This window comes from Phasianus colchicus, chromosome 1, assembly GCF_987193195.1.
Source record: "Phasianus colchicus chromosome 1, bPhaCol1.hap1.1, whole genome shotgun sequence".
Taxonomy (NCBI): domain Eukaryota; kingdom Metazoa; phylum Chordata; class Aves; order Galliformes; family Phasianidae; genus Phasianus; species Phasianus colchicus.
In genome coordinates, this window is record NC_143436.1 from 116857132 (window position 1) to 116880798 (window position 23667).

Below are 23667 nucleotides of genomic sequence, written 5' to 3' on the forward strand. Positions count from 1 at the left end.
TATCCTGATTTTAACAAGCCACAGTGTGATAACATTTATTTTTTCTTCATATTGATGATTTTTTGATTGTCTTTGAAACAGTTTGTGAGACTCAAGAAAGTACATACGTTACTGACTGCCTTTTACAACCATGTTGTCATGCCAAAACTTGTTATTCACAGCAGCTTAACAATAGATTATAATTTAAAACTGCAAAGACTGCTGGAAAGTATTGCAATTGTAGGGCAATCATTTTGTTTTGTAAGAGATGTTGATAGTGCATGTTAATATTGATTTGGTTTGTAATTTTAAAAAATAAATTTCAGTTTAGGGTTTTACCACATACTGTCTTTGAGATCTTTGCTTATTTTTGATTCTATAAGAATTTGAATTATTTTATTCAGTCCATAGAAGAAACCTTGTTAGATGAAAGCAAGACTTTGCAGTCTCAGATAATGCATCCAATATTGTATTAAAGGATAAATAATTTTATATATCCTCATATCTGAAGAACTAATGTAGCCCTATTGACAATTCTTATGAATATGAGGAGAAGTTAAGTTGTGTTGTTTATTGTTGTCATTTGTTTGCTTATAAAAAGCATTCAATCCAGACAAAAAGGAACAGAACTTCTTTCATTTTCATGAAACTCGTTTGTCTCCCTTCCTCAGTGTAGCAGTTGGTGTTTCTGCAAAGCTTCTCTCCAGCAGTCTGTAATGAAGAATTTACCAACATTCACCTTTCTGTGATGTGAAAATATTAAGACTTTTGTGTGTAAAATAATAGTATCTTTAAAGATAAATGATTAAGGTGTTTTTTGTTTTTTTTCCTTCCATTGTTAATGCTCATGTAAAACATTGTTCATGTTTTATTATGTTAAATATCACCCCTCAGCATTTTTACATATATTAAAGATTAAACCAAATACAGATATTTAGGGAGAAGGATTGTTTTATGATGATAGACAAAATATTGTTACCCATGTGAAAGGCGGTCTACTAACTGCCTATGCTCTGAAACAAATATTTGCATAGCAAATACAATCTCAAGTTTGTCAGCAATGACATCACTTAACATTGTTGCATCATTTTTTCTTCAAAATACCTGTACAATTGATGACATTTCAGCTGCTTAGAGGATAATATATAAAATGAAATAAATGCCATCTGAAGCTGACTTTTTGAAAGGCATCTTTTCTGGTTGTGTTTTAGTTTTCACCTTACATTGTTTTCCACTCAGCTGTCTGCACTTTTTCTATAGCACTGCCACCAGTATGCAGATCCAAGATGCGAAGTCAACTGAGGGTAGCAAAGCTTGGTTTGTGAGAGGAAAGTCTTGGATGTGCAGTGCATTCGAAAGTCTGATACGTTAAACTGAAAAAGCAGAGCTACTAAGAATGTGGCATGATTGGTCATTTTTACCTTTATGATCATATTCCTAGGATTTTGAGAATTTGTTTGAGTATTGGAGGAAAAAAAAAAAAAAAGATAAAGTGTTCCTGAGTTACTTCAGGAAAGGGTAGCATCTGCATTCTGCTAAAAGAATCTGTGGGACTTCAGTGACAAGTTTCTTAAAACTTAATACCGGTGTGAATAAACTGAATGCTCCTGCCACTTGAATAGATACATCTGTGAGCAAGAAACTCTATTACTCCCAGAAAGGCAATAGATCATCTGGAGTTTTGCTGAGTCCACATAAGCAAACAGAAATAACCTCTAAGAGAAAAGTGGCATTGTTCTTAATTTCATTTTGTTCAACTTTTTTGTCCCACAGTTGGTTTGCTGAGGTTTTTTAGACTTATGAATTCAGCTGGCTTACAATTTAGTGGGTTAGGTTGTTAACTGTAATCCAGTGCTAATGATTTCATTGCAAAAAATTAGAGAGGATGACAGCACTGACATTTCTCAAAGAGACCTTTAGCCTCAAATACTGAAAGCAAGTCAGTTATTTAAACTAAGCAGAAGAACCTGAAGTAGAATATCTGAAAGACCGTTCCTTACTGCTCAGACAGTTACGTTTTTCCATTTTCATTTATTTTTCTCATTCTTGCTTTTATTTTGGACTCAAGTGAAAGTAAATTTTACTGCTTTGTTTGTATTTAGTCTGCTAAACTGTAATCCTTTGTTATGCAAATGAAACAGTTATCATGCTATAGTACAACCCAAGGGGACAAAATCCTTAAATAGTTTACAGCAAAGCATTCTAAGTGGAGAGCAATTTCATGCAATAACATGAATTATATTCACAGCTTAATATGGAAACACTCCCTAGAATTCTTATTCTTCTGCATCCACGGGAGGAGCAGGAGGAGCCATGTACTAAGGGAGCTATGAGAAAGCGTGATTTTGTGAGAGAAAACAGAAATGTCTGTTTTTGTACTTATTCCTTTAGGAAATTAAGACAAATGTGTTGTTTTTTCTTAAAGGTAAGATTTTCAGAAGAGAGTTTAGAGAGTTTTGGTCTCTGTTTCATCAACAAAAGAAGCTAATGCTCTGTGCCCTGCAAATCCAATCTTTATTTCCTGTTAGTCTGCAGATAAATTAGCAAACTGATTATTGTTCTCATCCAGAGCCTATTGCAACAAATGAATGTCTTTCCTTTCCCCTCAATAGACATCTTATCAGGCTTCATGTCCTTTAGAACAAACAACTGAACAGAAATTAATAAAGCTGATGGACTAGCAGAGTGCCAGCACAAAAGAATTTGACCTTAGTTGTCATTTTTTGTTTGCGTTATTATTTTCATGATGTCCTTGTTTAGTTTTCTCCCGGTGTTTTCTGCGGAATTTTTTTACAGACTGTTCCATTGCTACTGCAAGCATTGGTATTTCACTGTTGTTTAGCTTCTGATCAGCTCTTGTACAGACAGTGTAAGCTTTCCCCTCACAGCCTTGTCAGTCACACTCTTAACTGAAAGAACCATTCAGTCTACTTGGTAAATCCTTGATCTCCTGGATGTTGTCACCAACTGTGCCTATTTTATAAAAGTATTTTTTGCCTTTTCTGTTCCTCTGAGTTTCAACTTAGACCACACGTTTTGTTGTATAAGCTAACAAAGAAATTGACAGCGGACAATTATTTTTTTTTTCTTTCTGGATAAGAATCAGTGGCAAGAGGGGCAAATTGTGACTCTTCCTGGCCAAAGCAGAGGGAAGTGGCAAAACAGAGTTAGAAATGTATACTATTCTTATATTCCCTCAAATATGGGTGGTGAGAAATCATTGTTGAAAGGTGACATTGAACCCATAGATCTAAGGGTAAAGCTTTTAAGACATCCCTGGTACCTACAAAGGGAAATGGAAAGGAAGAAGGGAGCTTGTGAAAAGGGAATGTGTGGTATGGTCACCTTGTTTAGCATTCAGTATGCATCACATCTTTACCATTATCCAAAATTTAATTGTATTGTGCTACATTCCCTGACAAATTTAAAAATGCAGAGCTCTTTCTCTTCCAGTAAATATTATATGCCCTGTAAACTTATAATAATAGCTCCTGCAAATGATAAGAAATAGTAGGTCTTGGAATTACCATTTTAGCTGACATGTCTGCACATTAATCCTTTGTACAAAAGACACAATCAGTTATGTAGCTGATCTGTATCAGCTAAGAACAATAGTGCCCTGTGGCAATGAATTGATACAGGTCCACTTTTTTTTTTTTTCTAAGTATTATTTTTATCTCTTTAAAATGTGTTTTGTATCTTTGAGGCTCCATTTGTTCACCTGACATAATATATGGTTAAAGCAAATTTATTGGAATTACTCCAAATGCCATGCTTGCAAAGCCCATTTCCCACTTTCTGTATTTTATCTTATTAGTATCTTGTTTTCTTTTTTCTTTTTCATGTTCTTTAGTATTATTTATATACTTCTTCATTTTTCAATTCAAGTAAAATTAGACCTTAGTCTAATTTAATGTCTTTTTTTTTTTTTTTTTTTTAATTTCTTTTTTGGTCTTTGTTGTACTCCACAACAACACAACTTATGATTTCTGTAGTTTGTTTTGTTGCTGTTTGTTTGTTTTGTTAGTTTAGAAAAAATAGAGATGCTGCTGTTTAGTATTAATAATGGTGAAGAATTCAGTAATTTCCATCAGTCATAGTGTTTAGAATGTGGCTGAGACCGATACTTCAGCTATGTTAGTTAATTATTAATAATCTCTATTGCTTTGTTATGAGCCATATACTCTAACTGATTATGAAAGGATGGATTTTTTTTTTTTTTTTTTTGTAATAGCTGAACTATAAGTCTCATAAGTGTGGATTTACTTCAAAGGATGGAAAGGAATTTGTAAAACCATGGAATGGCTTGGGTTGGAAGCAACCTTCAAGATATAATACCAACCCCTCTATCATGGGCAGTGCACCTACCAGATCACGCTGCCCAGAGTCCAGCCTGGCCTTGAATGCCTACAGGGATGAGGCATCCACAACTTCTTTGTGCAGCCTGTTTCAATACCTCACCACCCTCTAAGTAAATCATTTCCTTGTAATATCTAAACTAAATATCTTTTAGTTTTAAACCATTCCTCCAGTCCTGTTGCTATCAGATCATGGAAAAAGTTTCCTCTCTGCTTATAAGCTCCTTTTAACTATCGGAAAACTTCAATGAGAATGGAGCCATCTCTTCTGCAGTCTGAAGAAGCCCAGCTCCCTCAGCTTTTCTTCATAGGAGCAGTGCTCAAACCCTCTGATTGTCTGTATTGCCCTACTATGGACCTATCCAATAACTCCATGTCATTCTTGTTGACCACACCCTAAATCCATTCAATCTCCAGTGAAGAGTATGTACAACAGAGTTAAAGATGGGCATAATATTAATGCCTATTTTTTTGGTTCTACTGATCTTTCAAGTGCTGGTGTTTATTCACATCTTCATTAAGCAGTTGGTCTTGACTTTAAATACTGAATTTCTTCAAAGCTACAGATAGTTCAGAACCCAATAGCATTAACAGCGTTCTTTGTAGTGGCTGGTATTTGGGACACATCTATATTGAATCTTTCTGCTATCACATTCCTGATAATTCACACCATCTGAAATTATCCAGTTATTCTTCCTTGACTAACTTAAGTAAATTTTCCACCTTGCTCTTCAGACCCTTTTCCTAATGGTCAATTAATTCACTGAAGAAAAACCAAGTGCATCTCCCTAGCACATGCTCTTAGTGTTCAAGATTAAACAATATTTTCTTTGAGTATATTTTTTCAATCTATTTTGTTTCATCCAAGACATTCTTGCAGCAAGACTTTGCCTCACTGTCATGATTCCTGAATTGCTTCTTATGTAGGGACTTTACCTATGGATAGTAAAAATACTGCTTTATTGTCATTTTCATCTTTTCTTTCAATTCATTCTAATACAAATTTGTCAAGTACATTTTCCAAAATACTTAGGTTCTTATTGGATCATAAAACACCTATTAAAGAAATCTAGATTTGTATTTACACATGAATGCAGAAATCTCTCGGAGTACTCATATCACATAGAGGGCTTCATTTCTATTCCTGTCCAAGAATGATTGAAATGCAGCAGCTTAGTACTTTGTTGTTTATATGTGGTTTCACTTTTTAAATGTATATTTGTTCGTGTACTGTCTGTGGAGGGGCAACATTTAGCTAGCCATAAATATTAAAGGTAACTGAATATTATTACATTTTGCGTGGTGTCATCAGCAGTTTGCTGCATGTATGACATGGTTAGCTTGGACTGTGTCAAGTGAACTAGTCAAATTATATTTGCTAGAATACTGTCACTACTTGATATTTGGGGCTACTAAAATTAGTAAGATAAATAAGCTGCTCTTGTTCAGGTTGTCATTTCGAGTAAGTTGTGGCACATGAGAAAATCAGATTTGAACACAGTTTTCCTTAAAATATTTAAGCATTTCAAGCAATTGAGACAAACTATTGCAGGCATTGGATAACAGATAACAGGACTTCTTTTTAGATCAAAGGTATGCACAGTCAAGAAAGAACTATATAAATTACTCCAATAAATCAAAATGCCATATGAACATATTAAAAATCCCTAAAAACAACATGTCATGGTAATGCCGTGTGTCTTTGAAAATATGTATTTTCTTAAATGCTTAGTATTTTTAACCCATAGATAAAATAAGATTGTACAGTGTGTATATAAACAGTATATATAAATAATTCAGTAAAATATGAAAAGTTAGAGATCTGTGGCTGTTTTAAAACATGGAATTTTTGATGGTCTATTCTAATAGAGCAGAACAATTTTATGGTTTATTTGTATGCTGTCTTGCACACATACCTCACTGCAAAGGCAGAATGGAATAGATTAAGTAATGCTACAAGCTGTTGTTTTCTTTAATCAGTAATGCATTTATACATCTATTTGTTTGCATTTTGAATTGGAAGGTTAACAAGTTCTCTGTGGTTCACCTATGCATAACTAATAAATGTATTAATATTGGTTGAACTTTGTTAATTGTGACACAAGGCAGCTCTCTCTGGTGTTTACTTGAGGACAAGCTTAATAATAATAAATAATAATAAAAACTTAGTTTACTTTCTCATGATTATGTTGAGAGAACCTGTTTCTGATTTTTAATGTTTTACATTAATTTTCTTCCTATTAATTGTTGACATACCTCTTCTAATCTGATTTCTAGGAATCTTTTGTAGTGGTAGGATATTAAAAGAAATCAGTATGAACAGTGAGGTGGACTGAAGGGCCTGAAGCATCTCCCATGTGAGGAAAAGCTGAGTAACCTGGATCTGTTCAGCCTGGACAAAAGGAGACTGAGGGGGGATCTGATGAATGTTATAAACATCCAAAGGGAAGTGGCAGGCAAATGGATGAGACCAGGTTCTTTTCAGTGGTGTGTAGTGATAGGATAAAGAGAAATAGCCTAAAACTTGTATGTAGGAAATTCCATACAAAGATGCAGAAGAACTTCTTTACAGTAAGAGTGACAAAGCACTGGAACAGGTTCCCCAGAGAGGTTGTGGAGTTGCCTTCTGTGGAGATATTCAAGACCCATCTGGATGCCTATCCATGCAGTCTATTGTAGGGGTCCTGTTTTAGCAGGGAAGTTTAACTCAATGATCTCTTGATGTCCCTTCCAACCCCTGTGATTCTGTGTAAACTGCCTGAATGGCCAGGCCCTGAGAAGGTGGTGATTGGTGTCGTGAACACTTGTTGGAGGCCCTCTTAGTGGAGTACCTCTAAGGTCTGTGCAAGATCTGATCCTACGTTAGCATTTAACATCTTCATTAGTGTTTTGATTGAAGAGTCAGAACGTACCCTCTACATGTTTGCAGATGACACAACTGGGAGGAGTGGCTGTTATGCCAGAGGATCATTCGGTCATCCAGAGGCAACTGAACACCAGAAAGGGACTTACAGGAACCGTTCTCTGTTTCTATGACCAAATATGTGACTGTTTCTCTATTAACTTCTTAAAATGTCTTCTACTACTCATTTCTCTCAGAATCAAAAGTTACTTTCTTTTTTTAACTATACCATAGTTAAAAGCTATGTTATTTTCTTTCTAGTGAATTGATGGTGCAAAGAGAGATTGGAATTCTTTTGAACTTTTCTTTTCAAAACTATTCATCTGAAAAAATATCCATAATTAAGTCTTTATATTTCTTGAGGCTTTTCATATCCATGTAATGGATATTTTTTGTAGGATCATTTAAATGTATGTTACTTTTTTTTTCTTAAATCTCATTTACTAGAGATGGTTACATAAAATGATTATCAAGTTAGCATTTTAGAACGTGTTGCCATGCCATTTCACCTTTGAAAAACTGTAACTGTGAACTTATTTTCTGGAAGATGATCTGGACTGAAATTTTTCAGCTAATTGGGAAAGCAGAACTGAAACAAAGACTGCCAACCAGATTTTGATCTTAAGATTCAGTGATGATTACTGTGTCAAATACAATCACTTCTGGGGGCTTTGAGCTGACAAGAGTTACGCTTTCTATTTAGAAATAGCAGCTAGGTGGAAAGGAATTATTTTTAAAGGTGAGCTAAGTTCCTTATACAAAGAAAATAGGCTTAAAGAACCCTGATATTTTGAAATGTCATCTCACATACAAGCTAGTTCAATGTTCATTGATGCATCTAATATATAAGACTGTTTTGAATTTATCTGTTAGTTAAATAACAGGAAATATAAAGCTATGCTTCCTTAAAAGACATTATGGTATACTTTATTGGTTTCTTTCAATGAGTTGAAGATAGAATTATGAAACCATTTCTATGAAATTTGAGAACAGGTATGTGAGGAAAATAAGACATATCTCCATAAGCCTTGGATAACTTATTTGGAATGTATAGAAGACTCCTACATGAGTGATTCCAAAAAGATGAATTACAAGCCAAATCAGGCATTTTTTCAACTAATCAATCAACTGATGATTATTTAAAATCTTTTTGAAGTGGAAGAAAACGTCACAAATAACATGCTGTTTAAGAGTTACATTTGGAATAGGGTCAGAATTGCATAGGAGCATGCAAAGTTTTATGTGTATCCACTTGTGCCATGGTGTTTCACACATGAATAGTCAGATCTCCTCGCTCCCAAACTTAGTGTTCTGGTGCACATAAACCTGTCTAAAATGTCCACAATTGCTCTTTGATGGATTTGTCTGCTAAGAATTCTTACCTTTTGAAATTTATCTGAAAAAAAAGAGTTAAGGTAGTAATGGTAAAACTACCACAAAATGTCTCATTCCATTTGAAGTTTCCTCAGTGAAGTTAGGATTTTTTCTGAAAGGTTTTTATATCAAACACTTATTGAGTTCTGCTGAACTGAGTGAATGTTTCCTGAACTCACTGAATTTGGCTCTGGAATTTCATATTATCTATTTTTCATTTTATTATATTTATATGATCTCAAGAAAACTAGATCTCTTTTTTCTTCCAAGTTCTGTAGATACTCCATAATGATCATTTGTTAAGTATTATTCTACATTTTCATATTACCTTCAGTTATGTTTCCATCTGTATTACAGTGTTTCTGCAGCAGGACTATTTCAATCCCACTAATTCTTTACTGTGGGGAATTTATTCAATTTCAGATTTTTGAAGGAATCTGAAACCTGAGTAGTAAACAGAAATTACATAAATAAGATATAGAGTGATTCTTTACAACTAATATTATGGTATTAGATTATCAAGATAAGAAACAGTAGACAGTCTTTCCTTTCTCTATCTCATATGGATGCTATCCAGATTTGATTATCACTTCTTCTGACTTAAATATCATTATGCTGGACAATGACTGTCATCTTTTTTTATTTCTGTTTTTAGCAGTTCTGTGTGTGTTAAAATACACTGATATAGTAATCGTTTTTTTCAGATATTTGGAGTCTATCTCATTGCATCTTTGTGTGATGTGAGTACTGTTTCAGATCCAGGTTTTAGGGAAGGAAAAATGATGCATTACATAGGTGTTTATTTAGCTTTACTGCCACTTAACATGAGATGATGCAATTAGAACTGTAAGTGCTGCCAGGGAAGATTTCCATGTAGAAACTGGGGCTTATTTCTCTTGAACAGCAGCAAATCGCTATTCTGCTGGGCCACAAACCTCAGCCCTTAGAGGTTGCAGTTTTAAATGAAATCTGCACTAACAGTTTAATAGTATCCTTTGTGAGTCCTAATTGATTTCATGTAATGCCATCAGTGCATTTCATTGTCTTATTAAATTGAGTTTTCTACAGTAATTAAGAGTAAGAAAACAAGTGCCTTTAGAACTCAATTATTTTCATCATCAGCTTTAATTGCATTTCAATGTCTTAGAAAGCCAAGATTGTATCTTAACAAATTATATCTGAATAATTAATGTGCTTTTTGAGAGATGGCAACGTTGACTGTGTTGGAATCTCAAAAAATGAAATGTTTTGGGATCCAAGGAAAAACATAATTCACGGTATCATAGACTGTGAAATGTGAAGAGGACCTGGTGAAAGCCATAACCTCTTTCCTTCTTTTGTTAGAATAAGAGACCGTTTCTGTCTGCCTGGTTTGGATGTTAGTATTTCTTCATTCTCTGACTTCTCTATTTAATGGGAATACTGGAATTATTAAATCCTATCTCCCATGTTTCTTTGGAACATTACTCAAATCATACAGAAAATTAGACGGTAATCATTCTGTGAGTTCAAATAATTTAGTTTTGGGGAATTAAAGTATTTGAAGTTCAGACTAAGAGCTATTAAATATATATATTGTTTGAGCATTACTCTGTTCCTACAAGTCATCTTTAATGATAGTTTGTGTGTTGACTGTGACAGTTGTGTGCTGTTTTTATTCCCCCTTTTTTTAACTTAGTAATTCTTAACATTTTCTCTCTGGAAAATGATTTGTTTTACTTAAAATTTATTAATGGGTAAGAAATCCCAAGTAAACATAAACTGTTTTCAATAACATAAAACATAACCTTAAATGAGTTTTGAAAGGAATTCAGATGATTTGTTCAGTTTCAAAAGGCCAATGAGGGGTTTTCCTCTGTGATATCATAGGTCCTTGCACTGATGCTAGCAGATGCTTGTTTGAAAAGAAGTTATTTAAAGTACATATGTGATTTTGTGCTCTAGTGTGCAATATTTCCTTTGCTTTTTGAAACCCTTCTCAGTGTGATAAATAGTGGTGCAGAAGACATGGTGGATTAATATCCAATGTTGATCTGAAACATCGTGAATATATATAACTTTCCTCCTTTATTCCTTTTCTCTCATTAAATATCAATGGTGCTTTGATAAAGAAAATTAAAGAACAAGCAGTGTAAATTCAAATATATGCTTTTCAGTTGCTTTAGTGTCTTCAATAATAAAGAGATGAGTTCAAAGGAAAATGCTATTTATTTAAATTATTTTTGTTATTTTCCCAAAGAGTCTGAATATATTAAGAAAACTGCGATAAGAATAGAAACAAGCCAGCCAATGAACAGTATTAAAATAAATAGTTTATCTGCCTTTTCTGAAATAGTTTCTGTCTATTGCTACATTCATTTTCTTAAGTACATAAACACCAGAAACATTTTATTATAATGTATTTTCAAGTTCTGCAGTTTTACAATAGAAAAACTTTCTGGGGGAAGACAAACAAACCAAGAAACAAAACAATTGCATCTTGCTTAGCAGAGCATCTAAGTACTCTTTTAGGTTTTCTTTCCTACATCCCGTCATTGGATCAGGATGCCAAAACATAAATGTGAGTGAATAAATGTTTATAAAAGTACCCTGCCAGTGGTGGGAATCCTTTTCAGATGGCCGAATCAGTGGAATGGTGCCTGTGCTTTCTCCTCAGGCCTCAAGAAGGGCATTTTTTTCTTGTTCATTCAAAAATCTTTCCATCAATGATACAAAATCTTTCCTCCTCTTCAGTTCTCCACCTCAGCTGTCTTCAGGGAAGTATTATCAGACAGATTTCTAGAAGGCTACTTTTGTCTTTTAAGAAGTAGATTTTTCATCAGGCTTGTCCCTTAGTCTTTACATGAAAGGACAAAAGCACAAAATAATAGAAAAAACTTGAGAGACAATCTTTCAAGTTCAAAGTTCTGTAGCAGCACATCAAAGCTTTCCTGGTTCCTCACCCAGAACAGTGAGAACCAAGAGCCTCTGGTTAAGAGTCAGCTACATCTGAACTCTGTTCTCTGGAGAAATTCAGATGCTGGTTTTGTAGCTCTGTCCTTAGGTGCACTTTGCGGCTTTCTTGTCTTTGCTACACAGAAGTCATTTCAAAGATGGAGTTATAAACAGATAATATTAGAAAAAGTCATTCTGTTAGCTTGGAATAACCCTTTCAGATCATGAATTAGAGAGTGGTTTTCAGAGTGTTCTGGAAGGAGTTTTCAGAGGCATTCCAGAGTTAATTTGATAATCAATCACATATTAACGTATAATAACTTGTCACTGTAAAATATAAATTGCTAGGTTCTAGAAGGAACTTTCTCTACGCAGAAATCCAAAAATAAATTCACATGGTTTATTTTGAATTTGTGTTTTAAAATGCTATCAAAGATGAGTTATTTTTAGGATTTCATGTTACATTTCTGAATTGAAAATTGGTAGTCATTTTCTCTTCATATCTGTGACATCTCCTACTGTTTCCACTCTGCTAGAGGTTAAATTATCCTACCCCTTAATGATTGCTTCATTATCAGTTCAAGTTAAGGCAGTTGAAGAAGAGTTACTAGTAAGAGCTTAACTGTATTTTGTAACAAAAATTAAATCTCACCATAAAGTTTTGCAGTTGCTTCTTTGTCATACTAGCAGAAGTGCTATGATCTTCATGGAAAAAGTGTAAACTGCTTCCATCATTAGTAGGCAGACGTATGTAGCTCAAATTGCCCTGCGATAGTGGCCCCAAAAAAAGAAAAGTCAAGTAACAGGTTTTTTTGTTTTGTTTTTTTCTTCTGTTGTGTAGAATAGTAATATAAAAAAGGAGAAAATACAGTTCTATCCCAAGGCACATGAAGAGCAGAAGTAAACCTTTTACTGATGTTTTGCCAGCCAGTAGTCCAGGTTGTTTTATTTTACAACGCAGTGCAATAACAGTAGATCACCACAGCCTGCAGATGGAAGTGTGATTTAGTGATCTGTTGAAGGTTGAATGATGCTGTATTTCTCCACTCTATCACCCTTAAAGAAACACCTGCGGAACATACATTTCTGTTAGTCCATTATAAATATTTCTGTGCTCACTCTTCTTCAAGGTGTTTCTGTATGCGTTCTCTGCAGTACACAGTCTAGTGTACATTGACATAATGCACTGCACTTAACAGTTTCCTTTTAACTGAGCATCTGAAAACATGAAGCACTGACTCCTGCCACATATGTTGTAACGTAAATAAGCGTTACAAACTCAAATAGACAGATCTTCAGAGAATGTGAATGATTCATTTCAAGTATTGTGGGACTTCTTTATGGTAAGGGTGACAGAGCACTGGAATGGGCTGCCCAGACTAGAGGTTATGGAGTCTCCTTATCTGGAGATACTCAGAACACACAAGGACACTCTCCTGCTCAACCTCCTGTAGGGAACCTGCTATGATTCTGTGATTTTGTGTAACTCAATACAGATAATGTTAGTTTTAGTTAACTTAGTTAACTTTTAGTTAACTTAGTTAAAAATACAGTAACTTGCTTACAGACTTAAATATCATACAGACTGCAGATAACTTCATTTTTAACTTTTTTATCTTCTCAAACACTTGTAAACAAGCTATATTTCAAAGTACAAGCTTTAAAAGTTCTCCCTATTCTATCAGTGTCTTGCAGTGGAGGCTGCTATTTTTTTCAATCTTTGCTAACTTTTTTCTGTGAATACAGAGGTTCACACCTGCACGTTTTGTGTGACTTACTTCATCTGACATGCTTTCATTTTATTCCTGTTTGAAGCTTTCAGCCAATACATTTGAAAAAGAGCACCATGATTTCTGTTGTCTAACAAAACGTGTGATAATCGGAATTGGTCAATTCTCTGTCTCTGATGTCATTTGGTCTTAAAAATCTGTCCCCAGACCAGACTGTGAACTATCTCATCTGTCTTTAATTGTGTAAATTTTAAGCTTCATAATATGTAAGTTAGTCACGTAACCTAGCAACATAGTCAAGAGAAAAAAAATTGACCTTGAATCTAGTTCAACAGATCTGTAGAGACAGAGAGGGAGGAGGAGGAATTAAATTCCAGAAATGCTTGCCTCTGTGTTTTGCAGAGGGAGTGTTGTTGCCTGTCTTCTGAATGTCTAGATCAAAATAAGATGAATTCCACCATCAGTATTTCTCTCGGGGATATGATATTTTTGTATTGCAGTAGAACAGAAAAAAGAAGGATTATCTGGTTAAAAATCATTATTCCTGTGAACATCTTACAGTATTGCAGCAGTATTTTATAGTGTTTGTACCATTCAGAGTGTCTCTGCTTCTTGTTCTGTTCTTACAGTTAGTAATCACTACAAAATTAAACATATTTTGATGTTACAAAGTAACAAGAAAACAGCTTTATTTTGCTTTTGTGAATAATTTCTTGTTCAATATATGTATTTAAGTCTCTGCTATAATTTTATGTGGTACCTAACCACATGCTGGGTTTTATATTCATCTTTATTCTTTATTTTTAGACCTTTTCTGTATTCTAAACTCATAATTTGAAGTAAGTAGAAAGCCAAGTAGAATGAAGCTTATTGATACACTGTAGAGTTATCAGTGTAGGTAATGCTAAGCTTAGCAAAATTTAAAATGCAAAGTACTAAATATTTTCTGGTGAGTGTATTAGGAAGTTTGTAGATAAGCAGAAGATTTTTGTAGTCTGAGAGTAAGATGTGCTGTAAGATTTCTGTGTATCGTAGAAGTACTAGTGGATTATTCATAATTAAAACCTCCTTCTTTACTCAGATCAGTAAATTGCTGTATTTTTTTTTAATGTAGTCTGTAAGTTTCTCTAAAAAAATAAATCCTGATTTTGAGTAATACTTCTAATAATTTTTCCTTTCTATCTAATTTTTTGTATCTGTGCTTGTGTTCTTATGTATGGAGAAGCTTCAAGTCCTGAGATCCTCCCATCACCACCCCCCCCCCCCCCCCCTTTTTTTTTCTGAACTCCTCACTGTGTATTTGCAGGATATTGTTACTAGAGTTAGACTTGCTAATGTCTACAAGATGGATCAGAAGGAGGATCCAAGGAACTACAGGCCTGTCAGCCTGACTTCAGTATTGGGAAAGATCATACAGCAGATCATCTTGACTATGATAATGCTGTATCTCTGGGGCAACCAGGAGAACAGGCCCAGTCAGCATAGGTTTATGAAAGGCAAGCCTTGCTTGACCAACCTCATCTCTTTCTATGACTGAGTGACCTGCCTGGTGGATGAGGGAATGGCTGTTGACATATTCTACCTAGACTTCAGCAAAGCTTTTGACTCTACCTCCCACAGTATTCTTCTGGAGAAGCTGGCAGTGTGTGGCTTAGATGAGTGTACTCTTTGCTGGCTACAGAACTGTCTGGATGGCCGGGCCCAGAGAGTGGTGGTGAATGGAGCTAAATCCAGCTGACAAACGGTCATGAGTGGTGTTCCCCAGGGGTTGGTGCTGGAGCCTGTCCTCTTCAATATCTTTATTGATGACCTGCACAGAGGGTTGAGTACACTCCGAATAAGCTTACAGATGACACCAAGTTGGGAGAAAATGTTGATCTGCCTTGAGGGTAGGAAGGCCCTACAGATGTATCTAGATAGGCTGGATAGCTGGGCTGAGGCCAATGGGATGAAGTTCAACAAGACCAATTGCCAACTCCTGCCTTTTGGTCACAATAATAACCGTGCAACACTACAGCCTTTGGGCAGAGTGGCTGGAAAGCTGCATGGAAGAAAAGGACTCAGGGGATACTGGCTGATGCTCAGTTGAACATGAGCCAGCTGTGCCCAGGTGGCCAAGAAAGTCAGTGGCATCCTGGGTTGTATCAGAAATAGTACAGTCAGAAGAAGCAGGGAGGTAATGGTTCCTCCGCACCCAGTAGTGGTGAGGCCATACCTCGAGTGCTGTGTTCAGTTTTGGGCCTCTCACTACAAGAAAGACATTGAGGCCCTGCTGCACATCCAAAGAAGGATATTGAAGCTGTGAGGGATCTGGAGCACAGGTCTTATGGGGAGTGGCTTAGGGAACTGGGATTGTTTCCTCTGGAGAAGAAAGGCTCGGGGAGAATTTATCGCTCTCTTCTCCACATCTTCTCCCAAGTAACATCGATAGGATGAGAGGTAATAGTCTTAAGTTGCACCAGGTGAGGTTCAGGTTGGATATTAGGAGAAAAGTATTGTCAGAAAGAGTGATGAGGTATTGGAACAAGCTGCCCATGTAGCTGGTGGAGTCACTGTCCCTGGAAGTGTTCAAGAAATGTGGAGAAATGACACTGAGGGACATGGTCAGTGGGCATGGTAGGGATGGGCTGATGGTTGGACTAGATGATCTTGGAGGTTTTTTCCAACCTGAATGATTCTGCGATTCTGATTCTATTGCTGGGTGGCATGTAAGTTACAACATGCCTTTAATGTTTTGAAGAACTTGAATGTGAAGAAACTGTTTTGCCTGATTCTGCAAAGGCTTTATGTGCTGATATTATCTATTACATGCTTCAAATTGAATTAGAATAGCAGTATAAAGCATATCTTAGAACTGTGCTGTGAAGAACTGGATAAAACATTTTTGGTTTATGTACATTTACTCAATTTCTACTCTATTAAACAAATGGGATGCTATTTTTGAACTAAACATTATTAATAGATAAGTACAGTCAGCATATTCCAGATAAAAGATTTTGTGAATCTTATTGCTTTTTTTTTTTTCTGTGTTTATTCTGATTTAATGTATTTTGGTGTAGATAGCTATGATAGCTATGATATCTATGAAATTATGGTTTTAGTTTAATAAAAGATCAGACTTTTTAAATAGCAGCTGTTACGAATGTGAATAGTGGCTTAAGCACAAACCTGCTTTATATACATGGAAAATAAATTTGAGCAAGAGATGTCTTCCACTATTCTAAAGCTGTATTTCTCTCTTGTCTTAAGAGGCCCCAGGGGACGTATTCTAATATATTCTGTGTTGTACCAGGCTGCAAGACAGTTCTTACGTAGACAATTCTTGTAGTTGGTGGCAGGTGAATCTGAGATCAAAGTCCAGTCAGTGTTTAAGTTTTAAACTATCTGTGAATGACTTTGTAGCTTGAAGAGGGATGGGACATTCAATAGCTTTCTCAGTTTTTGAATAAAATAAAATCCAAGAATAAATTACTTTCCTCACAAGATGTTTGAGAAGAATGACTAAGATCCTGAAGGATGAAAAATATGGCAGAAATGAGGTAGCTATTGTGAAATTGTCTCTTAGTGTGGTTTGCTTGTCTAAATGAAAAGAAGTGGTTGCCCTCTTCTGTACTTCGACCGACTGAATTTTTCTGTTCTTAAATCTTCTGTTGCATCTTACGTATATGTTTGTTAGAAAAACATATTCTTAGTGACACCTGGCAAATCTCATCTCAATTTTTTTAGTTATTTTCTAACGTTAGCTAATACAGTAGCTTTTAGTATGATAATTCTTGGAGTTTACTGTCTCTGTAGGACAAGAAAACACAATTTCAAATAGAGATAAAAACGTAAGAATTTCTCAGTCCCATCTGAAAAAGTTATGATGAATTGCCACTTTATAAATTTTATATCTGATGAACTCTTGTATCTTCATGTCTACTGAAACAACTATAACTACGTTACAAATCTATATAGAAATACCCAGATCACCATATATGTGCGGACTCAATATTGGTGTGTATCAAATTGCATTCATTCCACATGAAGTAGTGTAAATTATCACGTAGTTTTACTAAGTGTTTTTTGGACTTCAGAAAGTACTCAGTCATCATACTGTACAAATATACATGTAATACAGTGGCGAAATAGCCTTGACAAACTCAGAGTAATGAACAGTATATTATACTTTTTCTGTTTTCTAAATCCTTATTTAGATCAAGTTTAATGTAAAATCTTGGTGTGTCCATGTAGGATGCCTACATTCCACACTAATGCTGATACAACACAAATACACGAAAAGATTTGTCAGCACCAGAATTGCTGGGGCTTTTGGATTACTTGCCCAGTTTACAGCTTAGATTCTCACCAAAGATAGTATTGTCTTTGCATTTAAAAACACTCTTTTATCACATAACTGATAGAGATTTTGCAATTCGTATCTCATTCATATTTAAAAAAAAATTAAAAAACAATCGCACCTTTTTAGTGTTATTAGGGCATAAGCTGTTGAATGCAATTTCCACAGGCTTCAAGCCTTAAAAACTAATAATTAAATTCATCGCACTGTTCAGGGGCCAGGAACTATTTTGTGCTTTCTAAAAATAAACAGCCTTCGCTACAGTACTCCTAATGACATATAAGAAAACAATCCTTTATAAAAACAGTAGGGTTTTTTTTTTATATTGTGTATTTTTCAGGTATGATTTTTTGGAACAATGAAGTAGCTGTTTCCTTGGTTTTTAGTTATTTCTTCTAAGAAGAAAAGATTTAAAAAGAAAACATGAACAGCCTCTACCTGCCAAAAGCACAGTATGAGTATATCACTGTAACTAACGTATCTGCAGACACTTACCTTGATTCATAAGTGAAATATGCACGGTGTGTCTTTGTTATATTTTTGATTTAATATTTGATGCTTGTTTTCTTTCTGTGTGTGCTGCATTTGACTTTTTGTATTGCACAGGGTTAGTGAACGTGAAGCCGCACTGGAATCAGCCCTACTGATGTTGCAGGAATTCTACCTGGATCTTGAAAAGTTCCTTGCATGGCTTACGGAAGCTGAAACAACTGCTAATGTCCTGCAGGATGCTACACGCAAGGAAAAGACGCTAGAAGATCCCCAGATGGTTCGGGAGCTCATGAAACAGTGGCAGGTAAGTCAGGAGCTTCAGTTCAGAGGCATGTCTGTTATCCGAGACATTTTTTTCCCCGGTGTGCAGCTACTCAACAAAGTCAAAATTGTACTGAAAAAAAATCTCACTGCTACTAACCCTTAAGTGTTGCTTTGTTGCAGAGATCTAAGGTCAGTTACACTGATTCTATCTGACATCTTTCAGCATATATTGAATTTGAAGTGGTGTCTTGAAGTACAGATCAGAAAGGAAGCTTTGTTTAAGTGGGTGCTTAGTTTAGTTTTTTTATCTAATAAAAATGAATTACTCTGCCAAGTTACAGTCTTGAGTTGAGCAAATGACAAAGATGAGAGTTTCTTAAGCAGGTCTGATATTTATAGAGGTTACATGAATAGTTTCAAGTTCATTCTGTGTAGTTCAACTGAATTAGTTTTCATCCATTACTTTCAAATGTGTAAAATGTTAATCAGGTGTTTGGCTGATTATTGTCACCATTTTCTGTGACAATAATAAAAAGAGATAACAATAAAAATTGCCATAGAGAGTGTCTGGACGATTTTCAGAGAGTTGTTCTCTGAGGACCAAAAATCTTAATAAAGAGAGCAAATGTTGTATTTGGTGTTCAAGAGAATTCAGAGGAGAAAGAATAGATGGTGAGATGGTGCTCTTTGGGATCTGCTGTTATACCTTCCTTATACTGTCCTCATTATTATTGAGAGAAATGTGTGTATGTCTGCATGAGTTCTTAGATGTCTTAAATAAGAGGTTAACTGGCTGTTTTAGAAGGCAGGATCCTATCAAACAAAATAGATGATTTTTATGTTGACAGTGCATTCCAAACCTGATACTCCAGTCAGTGAAGACTCTGGTTTTTAATTTATTTCTGAAAAACAACATGTGAAAAATCATACTTATAAGTGGTTATATGCGTATTAAATGGAAATATTACTACCTTCTTTTGGCACTATTGTATTAACTCATGGTTTTAACTCTATGACTGAACTGCTGCTAAATTCTATTATGCTGGAATTTCGATCCTACAGTTGTGGTGTTGTACAGAAACAAGGTCTGAACCATTTTTAATAGTGAGTTTTCTTTATAATAATTGTACTGTACGCTGATACATCTGAAGTCTCCGTTTGTTTCCGACTTCAATTGGCATGAACCCAGAGAGCAGGTTTGTGTGTGGATGATAGTTGTGTACTGAGCAGTTAATCTTCAGTACAAGCTGTCTTTTTATGTTGTGTAGATTAGGTTTGGTGGTAGTGGTATTAAAACAATGGAATTATCAGGTATTTGCCAAAGTTTTTGGTTTTTTTTTTTTTTTTTTCCATGTGATCATTGAAAAATGGATTGTTGGTCAAAAAAAGAGATTCCTAAAAATTTAGGTCACAGTTTTGTTCTTGAATGTAATGGAGCTTGTTTGTCCATCTAATAACTAAAATTCCATCTAATAACTTAAAAAAAAAAAAAAAATTCCATGTAGGTAATGTCCACATCAATAGACAAAAGGAAAAATAAATGTGTACAAGTCCGTCCCTTCAAAAAAAAAAAAAAAATCCATCAATTTCCAAAAGTTCCAACAATTCCATCTTGTAAACAATTGCTTTGGACTGTAAGCTTTTTTTTCTGTTGATCTTTATGCTCTTTAATTGAGATGTAAGACGAAAATTTTGTTTCTCTTTCTTTCCCAATTTTTGGTATGTGTCAAGTCTTCTAAAGAAAGAAAGATAAAAACTACACTGCAGCTGCCATTTCATTTCTGAAAAGCTAAAATCTTTCTGTTCACTAGCTTTGGCTGCATGAGAAAAATTATATATCTTTAAAGAAATATTAGTAAGCTGAGGAACAAAGAAAAAAAAAGCAGCAGTTCTGTCTTTTCTTTCTCAAAGATACATATGTAGATGTCCAGCAGTAGCACAAAACATACGGACTTTGGGTTAGAGTTAGTGATTACAGGAGCAAATATTTTGACAGTAGTGTTTTTTAAAATTCTTTGTATCTTCATACTGATTTGCATCTGTTAGATAGACCTGATTTTCTTCCTGTGTTATCTGCCTATCTCGGTTTTTGTCAGCCTCTTTATGTCATTCTTAAGTCTCCTGAAGAAATCTCATAATTCACAAGCAGAAGTGGTTTTCAAATGCCCTTCTACTGAATGGAGTCTGATTGCTATCTTTCTAATAGCTGGTAGAGTTGTCTTGTTGTGTTTTTTTTTTTTTTTCCCTGCCTTGAGTAGATGAAAAATTCCTTTTTTTCTACTGGATTAAGGAGTATTCTGTTTAAGTAAATAGAATACTGCTTTGTTTAGAAATCTTAATCAAGAAAGATTATTTCTTCCTGTATTTTTTCAAGAACTACAGTAAAGTGGCCATTCAAGATTTGCATTTCCATTTCATTAAATCACTTCTTTAGAACATAGTAATTAACTACAATTAGTTTAGAAGGATGCATCTTTTCACTACTGTGTGCTATTAGTAGTTAGAGCATCATTCCTCAGTTCTCTTGTTAGAACAGGGACTTCAGTATCAGTAAATGCTTTAGGTGCAGGAAAGTTAACCTTAAATGATTTGATATTTGAGTAAATGGCAACTGTATCCCTTTATTAATAATAGAGGCCACATAGGGAGACACAGTATGAAGCCAGAATAGTCCAGGCCAGGATATTAAGAGTGGGAATTTTTACTCTTCTATGTAGATAACTCATTGAATGAAGAAGAAAAGCAGAAAACTCAGAATACATTACAGAAGAATTAAGTAATTAGAGAGAAAGAATTTGGTCCAAAACAGCAGAGAGTATATTAAGATGACCATTGCAAAAAGATCTTGTAAGGAAGAAGATTTGTAGCTGTCTGTGCCATTGGAGATATGTCTGTAAACATACATGTTTATATGTGTCTAAACAGGCCCAGAGAGCTGCCCAGCATGTCTTCCTTGTGCCCTGCCCCAGTGTAGGAAAGGCTTGAACTGCTTTCAGCTACAGTTGCATTTTCCAATTGACTCTTGGTTTTCCACATTAAATCAGATTATTTTTTTTTCCCTCACCAGGTAGGCCAGGTCCAGATGGTAGAGGTACAAAACAAAAAGGTAGTTACTGATTAAAGATCACCATCTCCCATTCTTTTGAAAGAAAGTTTGACTACTTAGGCTTATGGAGTTAGTTGAAGTTACACTTAAGTGTGATATATGCAGTTAGATTTGCAGTCTTGTTCTTTATCAACTTGCACGGACATGCAGACTGTGAAAATATGTGTGATGAGATGTTAGAATTCTGTATTAATTTGCTATTTTTAGGCAGTAGATGTAAATCACTGCTTTGATGAGCAATTTTACCTACAAATAATGAAAAAAACTAAATTTGTGAGTTCAGTAGTAGCTTTATCTCCTTGTCACTAAAGATCTTTGCCTTACCCTTGATGATCTATCAGTTTTTTGCTTTACATTCTCATTGTTATTATGAAAATAATGTTTTGCTGCCCAGAAAGCCCAGCAGGAATTGTTTGTCTGGGAAAATCTCTCATTTCTGAGTTTGCTTTTTGCTTTACACATTCAGAAACAATTTGATCAAATGTCACTAATAAAGATTTATCTTCCCCTGATACTCAGTACTTCATTCATTAGCAGAGGAAGAAGGTGAGGCTTACATAACCACATTTTAATTACACCTGATGATGTATATTATATCAAATGGTTGCACTATAAATACTTGGTTTGCTTATGTAAGCTTGTATTTGTATGCATCATATGTCTGAACTGACTGCAATGTAATAATTGAGGTGATTCACACTTTCAGATCACTTTCTGAGAGAATTTTCAAGGATACAAACCAATTACTTCAAAGAGTTGAATGATTATGTGCTGATTTGTATTGTCTAATTTAAATGTATCATGTGTCCCTATAAGGCCTTATTTGATATATAAATATATAGGAGAGATAAGAGTAATGAATTTTCGTTTTCATATTTCTAAGAGATACAAATTCTCAATTGTGTTAATTACTCCTCCCGTTCATCTTTCCAGAAATAATTCTATGTGACATTTTATACAGGTTATGAAATATTAGATATAATTTTTAAATTGGTGTGGGTTTATCTTATTATTTTATGAATGCGGTCACTTTATATTAAGCCTGTAGGTGAATTTACGTATATTTTATCACTGAAATTTGACAAAGAATACTGCACATAAACCTATTCTAACAATAGCTAGAGTGTGCTTCTATTCTGTTTACAGATTACCGGATATATCTGAAGTAATCTACAGTGTTGACTGATAAAGACTAAAAGTATGACAGCCTAAGATAAATGAGGCAGTCTTAATAGCTTTGGCTTGGAACGTGTATCAATTTTTACCACCTTCATGCTCACTTAACCTATGATCTAGATAGTTTTCCATCAGATTCAGGAGTTTTGGTGTTAATGATAAGAAGAATATGTAGTTCTGTAAGTTATTCTTAAAAATGTGCAGTATGAACAGTAACAATATTTTTCCACAGTACCTAAAACAAGGTACATGGACCTCAGGCAAAGTTTTATTGGCGTGTTTGTTTGGGTTTTTTTTCTTTCCTGTTTCTCTCAGTACTTCAGAGGTGTTTGGCTATTCTTACTGTTTCCAAGCAGCTGTTTTCTCAACAGTACAAAGCTGAGGTAGATGCACATTCCTCATTCTGCTCTGTTAAGAAGCAGAACAGATATTTTAAGGGAATAGAATTTTACAACTCAATATCCAACGTAACTTACTTGTGATTGCTCATCACAATTAATTTTTTTAGGTGGTGTATGGATTAGATCATGACTAATAGAGAAGAGTATTTATAACATTCTCACTCAGATGAGTTGACTTAATTAGTAATTATTTGACAGTAATTAATTTTCTGGTGTTTCCAGTCTAGATTCTGAGATACTTACTCATTCAGTTTTGCTTGAAATCATGCTCTGAAAACTGAAAATCAAGCATGATCATCTTCCCTCATGTTTTTTCTTTTTTTAAATCTAATACTCCATATTTGCCTATTACACCAGCCAGATACCAATTCTGAAATATAGTCCTCTCCACGGGAAATGTAATAGCAATGGTCAGACACATCCTACTCCATCAGAAGTAGAAGATAAATCCCTAAATATATTTCTTATGAAAGTGCTATGACAGCCTAATCTGATACGGGCAAAATACTGTCTCAAAGTGAAAAATTACGGTATGGATTTTGTGAAATACTTAGATAATACTACTTTTTAAATGCCTTGTCAATAAGTGTCTTAATTGGTGGAGGGAGATCT

The 23667-nt window shown here is 34.8% G+C and overlaps 1 protein-coding gene across 12 annotated transcripts in view; it reads left to right on the forward strand.

Annotated features, from left to right (window-relative positions):
* The window catches only part of DMD (dystrophin), a 1153352-nt gene that overhangs the window by 901906 nt on the left and 227779 nt on the right, over window positions 1-23667 (forward strand). For all 12 annotated transcript variants that reach the window (XM_090124095.1, XM_090124041.1, XM_031599265.2 and 9 more), the window contains one exon: window positions 18223-18412. In XM_090124095.1, coding sequence (XP_089980221.1) covers window positions 18223-18412 — 190 coding nt within the window. The remainder of the gene's footprint in view (window positions 1-18222; window positions 18413-23667) is intronic.